The following is a 15,004-nucleotide window of genomic DNA, read 5'->3' as shown; positions in this document are numbered from 1 at the left end:
AAATTCAGAATAGCTGCGGGCCCCCCAGGCTGCTTTAGACAAGGTCCCGTGCAAGGAGTCTCCAAAACGGGAGAGCAGGAGTCTCCCTCCTTCCTCCCAGGAGCCTTCCAATCATGCCGCTGGGTGGGAGGCAAGGGGGTAGAAGAGGTCCCAGCTGGAGCCATTTCTGTAGCTTGGGAGAGTCCTGTTGTGATTCCGTGCCAGGCAGTGGACCCGGCAACTGAGTCCGGGGAATCCGAGGAGGAGGAGGGGCCTGGAGAGCCATCAGAGTCGGAGGAAGGCTCTGAGGAGCTCCAGGATTTACAATCTGATGAAGAGCCTGGCCCCTCCACTCGTGCTGAGGCTGAGACCCAGCTGTGCTGGGAAGCTGAGTCAGACTCTGAGGACTCACAGCTGGAAGATACCATAGCAAATGCCGACAGGCAACCAGAGCAGGACAGAGGGAGGCAATGGGGCGGCTCCAAGGGCGGAGGAGGAGAAGGCATTGAGAAGCCACGCCTTGGGGCTGCATAACAAAAAGGGAATGTGTGGGCAGGGCTGGTTGCTGAAGGCAACCATTGTCAAAGGACTCGTTTCATGGAATCATGTTCTGTTTGCTTTGCCTGTTGACAACTCTCTGTTTGCATCGTGCTCTGTTTGCCTTTGCTTTTGGGACATTTTGCAGGTCTGTAAATAATAATAATAAAAGGGGTTTGTTTTTCCTGCATTTCCAGCCTACTTGTTAAAAGAAGGGTTTGTGAGTTAACAAGGACTCACATAGGCTGGGAGAGAACAAGTCCTCCGGGTTGGGTGGGGCCAAACCTGCTAACTGGGCGATGATGATGATGACGATGATAGCCAGTTTAGACTGGTGATCAAAACGTTGACCCAGGAACCAGGAGACTCTGATTTCTAGTCCTGCCTTAGGCACAAAAGCCGGCTAGGTGACTTTGGCCCAACCACCAGGAGATGGTGAGTTCTAGTTCTGCCTTAGGCATGAAAGCCAGATAGATGACCTTAGGCCAATCACCAGGTGACTGGGAGTTCTAGTCCTGCCTTAGACAAGAAAGCCATCAGGGTCACATTGGCCCAATCACTGGGAGACGGTGAGTTCTTGTTCTTCTTTAGGCATGAAAGCCAGATAGATGACCTTAGGCCAGACCTTAGGGCAAGAGAAGAAGGGGACGACAGAGAAGGAGGTGGCTGGATGGAGTCACTGAAGCAGGAGGCATGAGTTTAAATGGACTCCAGAAGATGGTAGAGGACAGGAAGGCCTGGAGGAACGTGGTCCGTGGGGTCGCGATGGGTCGGACACGACTTCGCAACTAACAATAACAACAACAAGGCCAGTTCCCAGGAGACTGGGAGTTCTAGTCCCGCCTTAGACAAGAAAGCCGGCTAGCTGACTTTGGGCAATTCATTCCCTCTCAGCCCAACCTACCTCACAGGGTTTTATTTATTTTTTATTTATTTAGTTGCATTTGTATACCGCCCTTTCCCTGAGGACTCAGGGCGGTTTACAGGGAATTAAAAATCAAAACATACAAAAGTTAAAACCAGTTAAAAAGCATTAAATTCACCCTGTACACTAAAAACCCCAGTTAAAATTTTCTCCTCAGCCTGGGCCCGAGAGCTCAAAGAGCCAGGTCTTCAGGCCCCGGCGGAATGATCGGAGGTCGGGAGCAGTCCTCAGCTCCACCGGCAGCTGGTTCCAGAGGGCAGGCGCTCCCACTGAGAAGGCCCTATCCCTGGGTGTCACCCGCCGGCAATCTCTCACCGGCGGAACCCTGAGCAGACCCTCCCTGTGGGAGCGCACTGGGCGAAGGGCGTTTGATGCCGGCAGCAGGTGTTCCCTCAAATAACCCGGACCCAGGCCATGTAGGGCTTTATAGGTAATAACCAGCACCTTGAATTTCACCCGGAGGGCAACCGGAAGCCAATGCAGCTCGCGGAGTAGAGGTGTTACATGGGAGTATCGGGAAACCCCCATTACAACTCGCGCGGCCGCATTCTGCACCAGTTGAAGCCTCCGAGTGGTCTTCAAGGGCAGCCCCATGTAGAGAGCGTTACAGTAGTCCAAACGGGAGGTCACAAGCGCATGAGTGACTGTGCGTAGGGCGTCTCGGTCCAGATAGGGACGCAACTGGCGCACCAGGCGAACCTGTGCAAAAGCCCCCCTGGTCACGGCTCCTATGTGATCTTCAAAATTGAGCCGTGAATCCAGGAGGACGCCCAAGTTGCGAGCCCTATCAACGGGGGGTAACACCTCACCCCCCATCATTAGAGGTGGAATAACTTGGTTAACCCGAGACGCCGATATGCACAGCCACTCAGTCTTGGCGGGATTGAGACGAAGCCTGTTTCTCCCCATCCAGACCTGAACTGCCTCCAGGCACCGGGACATCACGGAGAGGGCATCACTGGGTTGGTTCGGGGTGGAAAGAAAAAGTTGGGTATCATCAGCGTACTGGTGATACCCCACCCCGAAGCCACGAATGATCTCGCCCAGCGGCTTCATATAGATGTTGAACAGGAGAGGCGAGAGAACCGACCCCTGAGGGACTCCACAAATGAGAGGCCTCGGGGCGGATCTCTGCCCTCCTGTCAACACCGACTGCGAGCGGCCCTGGAGGTAGGAGGAGAACCACCGTAGAACGGTGCCTCCCACTCCCAACCCCCTGAGACGCCGCAGCAGGATACCATGGTCGATGGTATCGAAAGCCGCTGAGAGATCTAATAGGACCAGGACAGAGGAGCAACCCCTGTCCCGAGCCCGCCAGAGATCATTCACCAGCGCGACCAATGCCGTCTCCGTGCTGTGTCCGGGCCTGAAGCCCGATTGGTACGGGTCCAGATAATCAGTTTCCTCCAGGAACAGAGGGAGCTGATGCGCCACCACACTCTCAACAACCTTCGCCAGAAAGCGAAGGTTGGAGACTGGACGATAGTTGTTTAAAACAGCCGGGTCCAAAGCAGGCTTCTTGAGGAGGGGCCTCACCACCGCCTCCTTCAAGGCGGCAGGGAAGACACCCTCCTTCAAAGAAGCAGTTATTACTGCATGGAACCAGCCTCGTGTTCCCTCCCGAGCCGCATAAGCTAGCCAGGAGGGGCACGGATCCAACAAACAGGTGGTGGAGCTCAGTCTCCCCATGATCCTGTCCACATCATCAGGGGAAACAGGGTCGAACTCAGTCCAGATAACATGCTCAAGACCGCCTGATTCCTCCACATCAGACTCTGCCCAGTCAGAGTCCAGACCGGTCCGGATCCGAGCGATTTTGTCCGTCAGATGATGACTGAACTCCTCGGCTCGTCCCTGCAAGGGATCCTCCCTCACCTCCTGGTTAAGGAGGGAGCGAGTCACCCTAAACAGGGCGGCCGGGCGATTATCTGCGGACGCGACAAGGGCGGCAAAGTAGTTGGACTTCGCCGTCCTTATTGCCGCAAGATAAGACCTTATAAAGGTTCTTAGCTGCAATCGGTCGGATTCGGATCGGCTGGATCTCCAACCGCTCTCTAGACCTCGTCTCCGACGCTTCATCTCCCGGAGCTCCACCGAGAACCATGGAGCCCAGCGGGATCTGCGCCGAGTCAGAGGTCGCATGGGTACAACGCAGTCGAGTGCCCTGGTGGCAGCCGTTTCCCAGGCCTCCACCAGAGCATCGACTGGGCTGTGGGTAAGGGTGATAGGTATCGGCCCAAGCGCCCTCTGGAACCGGTCCGGGTCCATTAGGCGCCTGGGGCGGAACCACCTGGTCGGTGGTTGTAGTTGTTGTAGTGGGGAAAATAGGAGGAGGAAGGTGCACTGGATATACTCGCCCTCTTGAGTCATTTGTAAAAACAACAAAGGCGGGATGTAAAACGAGTAAATTTTTAAAAAAAAAATGTTCCACGTCAGAAAGGGCAAGAGCCGAAGTTGCCGAATGGGCCCTCGTGCGTGCAACCACCGGGTCCCGTCCTGCCCACTTTTGCAATGTGTCAACCTGTCACCCCCGCACCCCCCCACCCCACCCTTCCGACCAAGTGGGGTCTCCCACCCGCCGAGCAACGTAACCTGGATGTGTGTTCTGCTTCCTTCCCGCCCAGCCGACAACGGCCTCAACCCCGTCTGGCTGGTCAAGCAGTTCGTCTTTGACATCAACAACCCCGAGTTTGCGTTTCTGCGCTTCGTGGTGTACGAGGAAGACATGTTCAGCGACCCCAACTTCTTGGCCCAGGCGACCTTCCCCGTCAAAAGCCTCAAGACAGGTATCGGCTCGCCCCCGTTCCCCCCCCCGTCCCCTCCCCTCAATTCCCCCAAATTGTTGTGGCCCCTGCAAAATTTGCTTGCTCCCCTTGGTAAGTCGACATCGGGTTCCAGGTGCAACTGTCCCAGCCGGCTTCCGAGAAGCAGAGTCAGTGGAGGAAACCAGGTTCACTTAGTGACTGCACGATTCATTTAACAACTGCAGCAATTTAATAATAATAATAATAATAATAATAATAATAATAATAATAATAATTTAATTTAATTTAATTTATTAATATTTCTATACCGCCCTTCTCCCGGAGGACTCAGGGCGGTGTACAGGGCAAGAATAAAACACAGAAATTTACAAAAACTAAAAGATAATTAAATGCATGCCCGATTAAAATACAATTGATACATAGTAAAAACCCCAATAAAAATGATAAAAAACCCCACCAATCCCCCCTCAGGCCAGGCCGGCTTGCTCGAACAAGTATGTTTTCAGATCGCGGCGAAAGGAGCGCAGATCGGGCGCCGTCCGGAGCTCAACCGGTAACTGGTTCCATAGCTCCGGGGCGCCCACAGAGAAGGATCTCCCCCTGGGGGCCACCAGTCGGCATTCTCTGACCGGTGGCACCCTGAGGAGGCCCTCTCTGTGGGAACGCACAGGGCGCAGGGAGCTTGATGCCGGCAGCAGGTGTTCCCTGAGGTACTCCGGCCCCATGCCATGGAGGGCTTTGAACACCATTACTAGCACCTTGAATCTCACCCGGAAGACAACTGGCAACCAATGCAGCTCACGGAGCAGAGGTGTCACATGGGAGTATCGGGAGACTCCCAACACAACCCTCGCAGCTGCATTCTGTACCAGTTGGAGCCTCCGGGTGGTCCTCAAGGGAAGCCCCATGTAGAGAGCGTTGCAGTAGTCTACACGAGAGGTCACGAGCGCGTGAGTGACCGTGCATAAATCATCCCGGCTTAGATAGGGCCGCAACTGGCGCACCAGGCGAACCTGGGCGAAAGCCCCCCTAGTCACAGCCACCATGTGATCTTCCAAGGTGAGCCGTGAATCTAGGAGGACTCCCAAGTTGCGAGCCCTATCTACGGGGGGTAATAATTCACCCCCCATAGAAAGAGATGGAATATCCGAATAGACCCGGGATGAAGGTATGCAAAGCCACTCGGTCTTGTCGGGGTTGAGTTGAAGTCTGTTCCTCCCCATCCAGACCCAAACCGCCTCCAGGCAACGGGACATCACGTTGAGGGCATCACTGGGGTGGTTTGGGGTAGAAAGAAAAAGCTGGGTATCATCAGCGTACTGGTGATACCCAACTCCAAAGCCACGAATGATCTCACCCAGCGGTTTCATATAGATGTTGAACAGGAGAGGCAAGAGGACCGACCCCTGAGGAACTCCACAAACGAGAGACCTCGCGGTCGACCTCTGCCCTCCTGTCAACACCGACTGCGAGCGTCCCTGGAGATAGGAGGAGAACCACTGTAAAACCGTGCCTCCCACTCCCAATCCCCTGAGACGCCGCAGCAGAATACAATAATAATAATAATAATAATAATAATAATAATAATAATAATAATAATAATAATAATAATAATAATAATAATAATAATAATAATAATGAAGAAGAAGAAGTTAGAAGAAGAGGAGGAGGAGGAGGAGGAGGAGGAGGAGAAGAGGAAGAAGAAGAAGAAGAAGAAGAAGAAGAAGAAGAAGAAGAAGAAGTTAGAAGAAGAAGAAGTTAGAAGAAGAGGAGGAGGAGGAGGAGGAGGAGAAGAGGAAGAAGAAGAAGAAGAAGAAGAAGAAGTTAGAAGAAGAAGAAGAAGAAGTTAGAAGAAGAGGAGGAGGAGGAGGAGGAGGAGGAGGAGAAGAGGAAGAAGAAGAAGAAGAAGAAGAAGTTAGAAGAAGAGGAGGAGGAGGAGAAGGAGAAGAAGAAGAAGAAGAAGAAGTTAGAAGAAGAGGAGGAGGAGGAGGAGGAGGAGAAGAAGAGGAAGAAGAAGAAGAAGAAGAAGAAGTTAGAAGAAGAAGAAGAAGTTAGAAGAAGAGGAGGAGGAGGAGGAGGAGAAGAAGAGGAAGAAGAAGAAGAAGAAGAAGAAGAAGAAGAAGAAGAAGAAGAAGAAGAAGAAGAAGAAGAAGAAGAAGAGGAAGAAGAAGAAGAAGAAGAAGAAGTTGGAAGGGACCTTGGAGGTCATCTAGTCCAACCCCCTGCTCAGGCAGGAAACCTTATACCATTTCAGACAAATGGCTGTCCAGTCTCTTCTTAAAAACTTCCAGTGTTGGAGCATTCAGAGCTTCTGGAGGCAGGTTGTTCCACTGGTTAATTGTTCTGACTGGAAGGAAATTTCTCCTTAGTTCCAGGTTGCTTCTCTCCTTGTTGAGTTTCTATCCGTTGCTTCTTGTCCTGCCTTTGGGCGCTTTGGAGAATAGCTTGACTCCCTCTTCTTTGGGGCAGCCCCTGAGATACTGGAAGACTGCTGTCATGTCACCCCTCGTCCTTCTCTTCATTAGACTAGACATTCACTTAATAACTTTGACAAAAAGGGTCACAAAATGGGATAAAGAGACTCACTGAACAAGAGCCTTGCTTAGCAATGGAAATTTGAATTTCAATTGTAAGTCGAGGATTACCCGTACCTGTAAGTCCTCAACTTACAGCAGTTCATTTAGTGACAGTTTGAAGTTATGGCAGCACTGGAAAAAGTGACTGCTTTTCACACTTAATGACCGCCGCAGCATCCCCCGTGGTCATGGGATCCAAATTCAGACGCTTGACAACTGACTCGTATTTATGATGGTCGCAGCGTCCTGGGGTCACGCCATTCCCCTTTTGCAACCATTTAACGAGCCAAGTCAATGGGGAAGCCAGATTCACTTAACAACCGTGTGACTAAGTTAACAACTGCCGTGATTCACTTAACAACTGTGGCAAGAGAAGTCGTACAGCGGGGCAAAGCTCACTGAACAACTGCCTTGCTTAGCGTCAGAAGTTTTTGGCAGTCCTTGAACTGCAGGTAGACCAACTGTGATTGTAAGTCAAGGACTGCCTGTGAATCGTTTGCTGCCCAGTTTTTGAACGAGGTGAATTTAGGAGTCCACCCTCCATCTCCCTCCACAGGATACCGGTCGGTGCCGCTGAAGAACAGCTACAGCGAGGATCTCGAACTGGCTTCTCTGCTGCTCCATGTTGAGATCATCAATGCCAAGGTAAGTTTGCGGGGGTGCCAGCATCTGAACTGGAGGCTAGGCAGGGTTGGGCTGGCAAGTCCCGAAGAAGGAGACCAGGTGTAATAATACTAATGATAATAATAATAATGATAATAATAGCAGCAGTAGTGGAATAGAATGGAATGGAATAGGATAAGATTAGGATAGGATAGGATAGGATAGGATAGGATAGGATAGGATAGGATAGGATAGGATAGGATAGGATAGGATAGGATAGGATAGGATAGGATAGGATAGGATAGGATAGGATAGGATAGGATAGAAAATATGGAATGGAATGGAGTAGACAATAGAATAGCATAGAATAAAACAAAGTAGAATAGAACAGAACAGAATAGAATAGAATAGAAAGTAGAATAGAAATAGAAATAATATAGAATAGAATAGAATAGAATAGAATAGAATAGAAAATATGGAATCGAATCGAATCGAATAGAATAGAATAGAATAGAATAGAATAGAATAGGAATAGGAATAGGAATAGGAATAGGAATAGGAATAGAATAGAAAATATGGAATGGAATGGAATGGAAAATATGGAATAGAATGGAATGGAATAGAATAGAATAGATTAGAATAGATGAATAGAATAGAATAGAATAGAATAGAATAGAATAGAATAGAATAGAATAGAATAGAATAGAATAGAATAGAATAGAATAGAATAGAATAGGAGTGGAGTGGAATGGAATGGAATAGAATAGAAAATATGGAATGGAATGGAATGGAATGGAGAATAGAATAGAATAGAATAGAATAGAATAGAATAGAATAGAATAGAATAGAATAGAATAGAATAGAATAGAATAGAATAGAATAGAATAGAATAGAATAGAATAGAATAGAATAGAATAGAATAGAATAGGAATAGGAATAGAATAGAAAATATGGAATGGAATGGAATGGAAAATATGGAATAGAATGGAATGGAATAGAATAGAATAGATTAGAATAGATGAATAGAATAGAATAGAATAGAATAGAATAGAATAGAATAGAATAGAATAGAATAGAATAGAATAGAATAGAATAGAATAGAATAGAATAGGAGTGGAGTGGAATGGAATGGAATAGAATAGAAAATATGGAATGGAATGGAATGGAGAATAGAATAGAATAGAATAGAATAGAATAGAATAGAATAGAATAGAATAGAATAGAATAGAATAGAATAGAATAGAATAGAATAGAATAGAATAGAATAGAATATATGGAATGGAATAGGAATAGGAATAGGAATAGAATAGAAAATATGGAATGGAATGGAAAATATGGAATAGAATGGAATGGAATAGAATAGAATAGAATAGAATAGAATAGAATAGAATAGAATAGAATAGAATAGAATAGAATAGAATAGATTAGAATAGATGAATAGAATAGAATAGAATAGAATAGAATAGAATAGAATAGAATAGAATAGAATAGAATAGAATAGAATAGAAAAGAATAGAAAAGAAAAGAAAAAAGAAAAAATATGGAATGGAATTAACAGAATAGAATAGAATAGGTTGGAAGAGATCTTGGAGGTCATTTAGTCGAACCCCCTGCTCAGGCAGGAAACCTTAGACCATTTCAGACAAGTAGCTGTCTGTTTTCTTCTTAAAAACTTCCAGTGTTGGAGCATCCAGAACTTTTGGAAGCAGGCTGTTCCACCGGTTAATTGTTCTGTCAGGAAGTTTCTCCTTGGTTCTAGGTTGCTTCTCTCCTTGACTAGTTTCCATGATCCGTTGCTTCTTTTCCCGCCTTCAGGGGCTTTGGAGAAGAGCTTGACTCCCTCTTCTTTGAGGCAAATCTACCGAAGGATTGTAGGACATCTGAAGCGGTTCTCTTCAAGGCCTGGTGGGCGAGACGCAAGGAGACCTTGCAACCTTGAGGTCCTTCCTTTCTCTCTTTTGCAGGAAGAAGACGATGAGAACTTGTATTCCTCCATCCAGCAACTCCGGGACCGGGCAAACGAGTTGTCCAGCCAGGTGTCCAACCTGGAGCACAGCAACACTTGCGACTCGCGTTACCAGCAACGGCTGGATGAGCTGCGGTTGGCTCAGGAGCAGCTCCTGGAGCTGACAGAAGCACGCAATAGGAAGTGAGTCCTGCTGTCCTTGATGTAAATTTACCCAAGCAGATCTGTTGTAGTTGCAGTGGCTTCTCTTCGCCTCTGGCTCTCAAAAGGAGGGAGGAAGTCTTCCCAGTTAGGAGAGGAGAGGAATCCTACTGGGGGGGGGGTTAATCCACTGTGGGGGCTTTGGTAAGTTTCCTTGCCAATTTCTCATGACCCAGCTAGGTAACATCAGTGCTAGGAGGGAGTGGGCTTTGCGAGGGGTGTGGGTGGAGAAGAGGAGGATTGTGGGGTCCTGGGTGTCCTCTGAGTTTGGTTATTTTTTTTACAGACATTTCATGACCCAACTAGGTCACACCATCAGTGCTAGAAGGGAGTGGGGTTTGGAGGGAGGAGGAGGAGGAGGCGGAGGAGGACGGTGGGGTCCTTGGTGCTCTCTGAGCTGGGTGGTTTTCTTGCAGACATTTCATGACCCAACTAGGTAACATTATCAGTGTTAGAAGGAAGATGGTGTTTGTGGAGGAGGAGATTTCCTTGGTGCTCTCTGAGCTGGGTGATTTTCTTGCAGATCTTTCATTACCCAACTGGGTAACAACATCAGTGCTAGAAGGGAGGGGGGGTTATGGAGAGGAGGAGGGGGACTAGGGGGCCCTTGGTGCTCTCTGAGCTTAGTTGCTTTCTTGCAGACGTTTCATGACCCAACTAGGTAACGTCATCGGACACTGGTTCTCCCACCCACAGACTGTCTGAAAGCAGCTGGGTCATTATCCTTCCTTTCCTCACAAAACCTGACAGTTGCATCGGTGAGGAATGATCAACAATTCTTCACCCACCTGTGGCTCAAGTCTGCCTACACGTTGAGCCCAGCTCAGTTGTCTCGCTAAAGCCACGTCCGGTGCCCGGCTTAGGCCCAACTCTGATCTGCCAGGCCCCCCCCTCCCCTACGTCTCCCACCAGGGGCCTCCCACCCTTGGTGCCAAGTGCGCAGAGGCTCCCCATTTCCTTCAGCCCTTTCGACTGGGGTTCTTGATTTTAAGTTACCTAGTTGCGTCATGAAGCATCTGCAAGAAAGCCACCCAGCTCAGAGAGCGCCAAGGAGGAGAGGGGAGGGAGGGATGGAGGGAGAGAAGGAAGGAAAGGAAGGAAGGAAGGAAGGAAGGAAGGAAGGAAGGAAGGAAGGAAGGGAGGGAGGGAGGGAGGGAGGGAGGAAGGAGAGAATAATGACAAGACAGAAGGGGAGGGGAGGGAGGGAGGGAAAGGAAGGAAGGAAGGAAGGAAGGAAGGAAGGAAGGAAGGAAGGAAGGAAGGAAGGAAGGAAGGAAGGAAGGAAGGAAGGAAGGACAATGATAATGTTACCTACTGTAGTTGAGTCATGCTACGTCTTCCAGAAAACCACCCATCTCAGAGAGCAGTGAGGAGGAGAAGGAGGGAGGCAGGAAGAAAGAAAAGAAAGAAACAAAGATAGAAAGAAGGAGAGAAGGTCAATGATAATGTTGCCTAGTTGGGTCTTCAAGAAAACCACCAATTTCAGAGAGCACCAAGGAGAAGGAGGGAGGGAGGGGGAAAGGAAAGGGAAGGAAAGGAAATAGAGAAAGGAAATAGAGAACGGGGAAGGGAAGAAAGAGAAAGAAAGAAAGAAAGAAAGAAAGAAAGAAAGAAAGAAAGAAAGAAAGAAAGAAAGAAAGAAAGAAAGAAAGAAAGAAAGAAAGAAAGAAAGAAAGAAAGAAAGGTCAATGATAGTTACCTAGTTGGGTCATGAAATGTCTTCCAGAAAACCACCCATCTCAGAGAGCACCGAGGAGAAGGAGGGAGGGAGGGAGGGAAGGAAGGAAGGAAGGAAGGAAGGAAGGAAGGAAGGAAGGAAGGAAGGAAGGAGGGAGGGAGGGAGGGAGGGAGGGGGGGAGGGAGGGAACATCACTGATGATGTTACCTAGTTGGCTCCTGAAGCGTCTTCCAGACACCCACCCAGCTCAGGGCAGCCAGGATTGCCCACGTTCCCTCCTCAGCTCTAGGTGGTCTCTTCCTTGGACCCCGGTGGTTCTCTTGGGCAGCCCCTTCCCCTCTCCCTGGGGGAGCGGCAGCCTCAGGCCCCCTTCCTTCTCTTCTTTCAACACAGGCTGATGGAGAAGAAGAAGAGAGACCGGCAGTTGGTCACCAAGCGTAACTGAAGTCCACCTGACTTTCCCGGTCCCACTGTCGTGCCGGAGAGGGTCGCTGGGTCTCTTCTCCAATCTTCCAAGGAGACCCCCGTTAGGCCCACCGAATCCCGCCAGCTTCCCGGGCTGATAGGCCTGCGGCCGCAGGGACGAGACCCCCTCGGCGGGCGCCCCCCTCTTCTGCGCGCCGAAAGCAGGAACCCTTGCCAAACGTTTCCGCTCTCCGCGAAGCCGGCCGGTTCGATCCTTCCTTCGCCGTTTTTCCTGTCCGCCTCTTTCTTCGACACGTTCACCGGGGGGGGAGGAGGAGGGGGCTCTGATTTAATCCACGTTTGTTTTTGTTTTTTCCTTTCCTGGTGGATCGGGAAGACGAGCCTTTATTATGTTTTTTTTTATTATTATTATTATTAATTATTCTTTTTTTTTTTTTGGCTTCGGTGCAACTAAGGCAGTTAGCAAGTGCCTCTAATCTACACTTTCCCAGAGAACGTGGGTTTTGCACAGTAGGAACTCGGCGGGGGCCAGGTGAGAAGGAACGGTGGGGGGGGGGCAGGAGGGATCTGAGGGGGGGGTGGATCCGGAGGACTGGCCCGGCGGATCCTAAAAGGGACCCTTGCAAGATTAAGCTCTGGCGGACCAAGCCTTGGACGCAAGCGAGAGAGGCTATAACAGGGATGGGCAACCTTGGCTCTTTTATGACTCGTGGACTTCAACTCCCAGAATTCCTGAGCCAGCTGTGCTGGCTCAGGAATTCTGGGAGTTGAAGTCCACGAGTCATAAAAGAGCCAAGGTTGCCTAGCCCTGGGCTCTAAGGTAAAATCCCCGCAGGGGCGTCGTGTCCTGTTTTCGCAGCCTTCCTTCCCGTCCTCAATTCCAACACGGGGCCGGAGGCAAAGCCCCAGGCGCCTGTCTTAAGCCGGTCATCGTGGTGCCCAGCGGGCAGCCTTTGCTATATTTATTTATTTATTGCGGGGCACGGAGGAAAATCAAACTTCTCTTTCCCCACCAAGAGCCATCCCCGAAGGCTGTGTGTGTGTGGGGGGAGGGGGGGCACCGATTGGGAGTAAGGTCACTTGGGGAAAGGACTATTTTTCATTTTTGCTACTCCGTGTGGCCTCCTTTCCCTTTGGAACGCCCCTTCTTCTTCCTCGACAGTCACGTTGGGCACGATCTGAGGCCGGCGGGCGGGCGTTCTTGGGAAGACCAAGCCAGGGTCGCCTTGGAAACGAGGGGAGTTGCCGCAGAGACACGGCACCCCTTAATCCATCGTCCTTTCCCCAAAGCGGCCTCTCCAGATTCCGAAAAAAAAAAAGGCCTTGTCTTTTGGCTGAAATGCTTCCAGCCTCCTTTAGAGGCATCATCTTGACTTCTTCTTCTTCTTCTTCTTCTTCTTCTTCTTCTTCTTCTTCTTCTTCTTCTTCTTCTTCTCCTCCTTCTTTTTCTTCTCCTTCTTTTTCTTCTTCTTCTTCTTCTTCTTCTCTTCTCCTCCTCCTCCTCCTCCTCCTCCTCCTCCTTCTTCTTCTTCTTGTTCTTCTTCTTCTTCTCCTCCTTCTTCTCCTCCTTCTTCTCCTCCTTCTTCTTCTCCTTCTCCTCCTCCTTCTCCTTCTTCTCCTCCTCCTCCTCCTCCTCCTTCTTCTCCTTTTTCTCCTTTCTCCTTCTCCTTTTTCTCCTTTTCCTTCTTCTTCTCCTCATTCTCCTTCTTCTTCTCCTTCTCCTTCTCCTTCTTCTCCTTCTTCTTCTCCTTCTCCTTCTTCTTCTCCTTCTTTTTCTCCTTCTCCTCCTTCTCCTTCTTCCTGCGATTTGCATTCGCCCTCAACGCTGGCCGTGGAGTGGAGGGGCCGGGGCAGGTCCGGGCTCCGGATGGAAAGAGAGGCGGAGAGAAAAAAAAATCCCGTAGGTTTTTGCCTGTCCTCAGCCTGGCCTGGACGGAGGGGTTGGGTATGTCTGTCAACCATAGGAAGGAGGGGGGGGGTTAGGGGTGACGAGGTGATTGGGGTGTGTGTGTGGTGGTGGTGGGGAATTGTTTTTTGGAAGAGATCTAACAAGCTCGGCTAAAACAGCAGCTCCAGTTGAGACTTAAAAGGGGCATTTCATTTAGTCGGGGTGGGGTGGGGGGTGTCCTGGGTGCTCTCTGAGCTTAGAGGTTTCCTCGCAGACGTTTCCTTACCAAACTAGGTAACATCCTCAATGCTGGGAGAGGGTGGGGCTTGCTCTCATCTCTATACCTATGACATAGAAATATACCTCTTGGGTATAAACAGACAGCAAACCCACCCAGGACCCCACAGTTCTCCTCCTCCTCTTCTCCACAGACCCCCCCTCCCTTCTAGCACTGATAATGTTACCTAGTTGGGTCTTGAAATGTCTGCAAGAAAACAGCCAAGCTCAGAGAGCAACAAGGACCCCATACTCTTCTTCTTCTTCCTCCTCCTCCTCCTCCTCCTCCTCTTCTCCACAGACCCCCCTCCCTTCTAGCACTGATGATATTACCTAGTTGGGTCTTGAAATGTCTGCAAGAAAACAGCCAAGCTCAGAGAGCAACAAGGACCACCACCTCCTCCTCCTCTTCCTCCTCCTCCTCTTCCTCTCCACAGACCCTCCTCCCTTCTAGCACTGATAATGTTACCTAGTTGGGTAATGAAACGTCTGCTAGAAAGAAAACCAAGCTCAGAGAGCACCAAGGACTCCAGAGTTCTCCTCCTCCTCTCCTCCTCCTCCTCCTCCTCCTCCCCCCTACTAGCACTGATAATGTTACCTAGCTGGGTCATGAAACATCTGCAAGAAAACCACCAAGCTCAGAGAGCATCAAGGAGGACCCCACAGTTCAACCCCGAGCTTCAAATATTCTGTCGCTCTGTCACTAATTTAAGTCTCTTTTTAAGAATTTTCTGCACGCAAAAGATGTCTTTCTGTGGATGCACTAAGGCAGGAATGTCCGGCCTTGATGGTTTTTAAGACCTGCGGATTGCAACACCCACAATTCCCTAGCCAGCGTGGCTGGCTAGGGAATTCTGGGAGTTGAAGTCCACAGGTTTTAAAGTTGCCAAGGTTGGACACCCCGGCTCTAAGGAAAGTTGGCAAGCGTCACAGGAAAAGGAGAAGAGGAAGGCCAGATAATTTCAAGAAGCCTTTTTGACCAAATCTGGCTCGTATTTGGTTAAACTCACCTCGCGAAGGGACTAGCCCTCAATTTATCTGCTTGGAGAAATGCACTGAACGAGGAAGTGGGCCTCAGAGAAGGCAATAATTTTAAAACGGGCGCGTTTACATATCTTAGGAGTATGCAAAGCAAGGAGAATTCGGGACAACTAACAGGCTCCAAAGGCAGGAGTAAAATCTGC

General features: G+C 49.5%; 1 protein-coding gene across 1 annotated transcript in view; it reads left to right on the top strand.

Annotated features, from left to right (window-relative positions):
- LOC308665245 (1-phosphatidylinositol 4,5-bisphosphate phosphodiesterase gamma-1-like) overlaps positions 1–14,045 on the top strand; it is a 99,225-nt gene extending 85,180 nt beyond the window's left edge. Inside the window, exons 30-33 of the mRNA XM_081323015.1 lie at positions 4,066–4,227; positions 7,339–7,427; positions 9,350–9,534; positions 11,624–14,045. Coding sequence (XP_081179141.1) covers positions 4,066–4,227; positions 7,339–7,427; positions 9,350–9,534; positions 11,624–11,675 — 488 coding nt within the window. The 3' untranslated portion in view covers positions 11,676–14,045. The remainder of the gene's footprint in view (positions 1–4,065; positions 4,228–7,338; positions 7,428–9,349; positions 9,535–11,623) is intronic.
- The last annotated feature ends 959 nt before the right edge of the window (positions 14,046–15,004 follow it).

The sequence above is a fragment of the Vipera berus genome (genome assembly GCF_964194415.1).
Source record: "Vipera berus genome assembly, chromosome: 3".
Classification (NCBI taxonomy): Eukaryota; Metazoa; Chordata; class Lepidosauria; order Squamata; family Viperidae; genus Vipera; species Vipera berus.
This window is presented reverse-complemented; position numbering and strand designations above follow the sequence as displayed.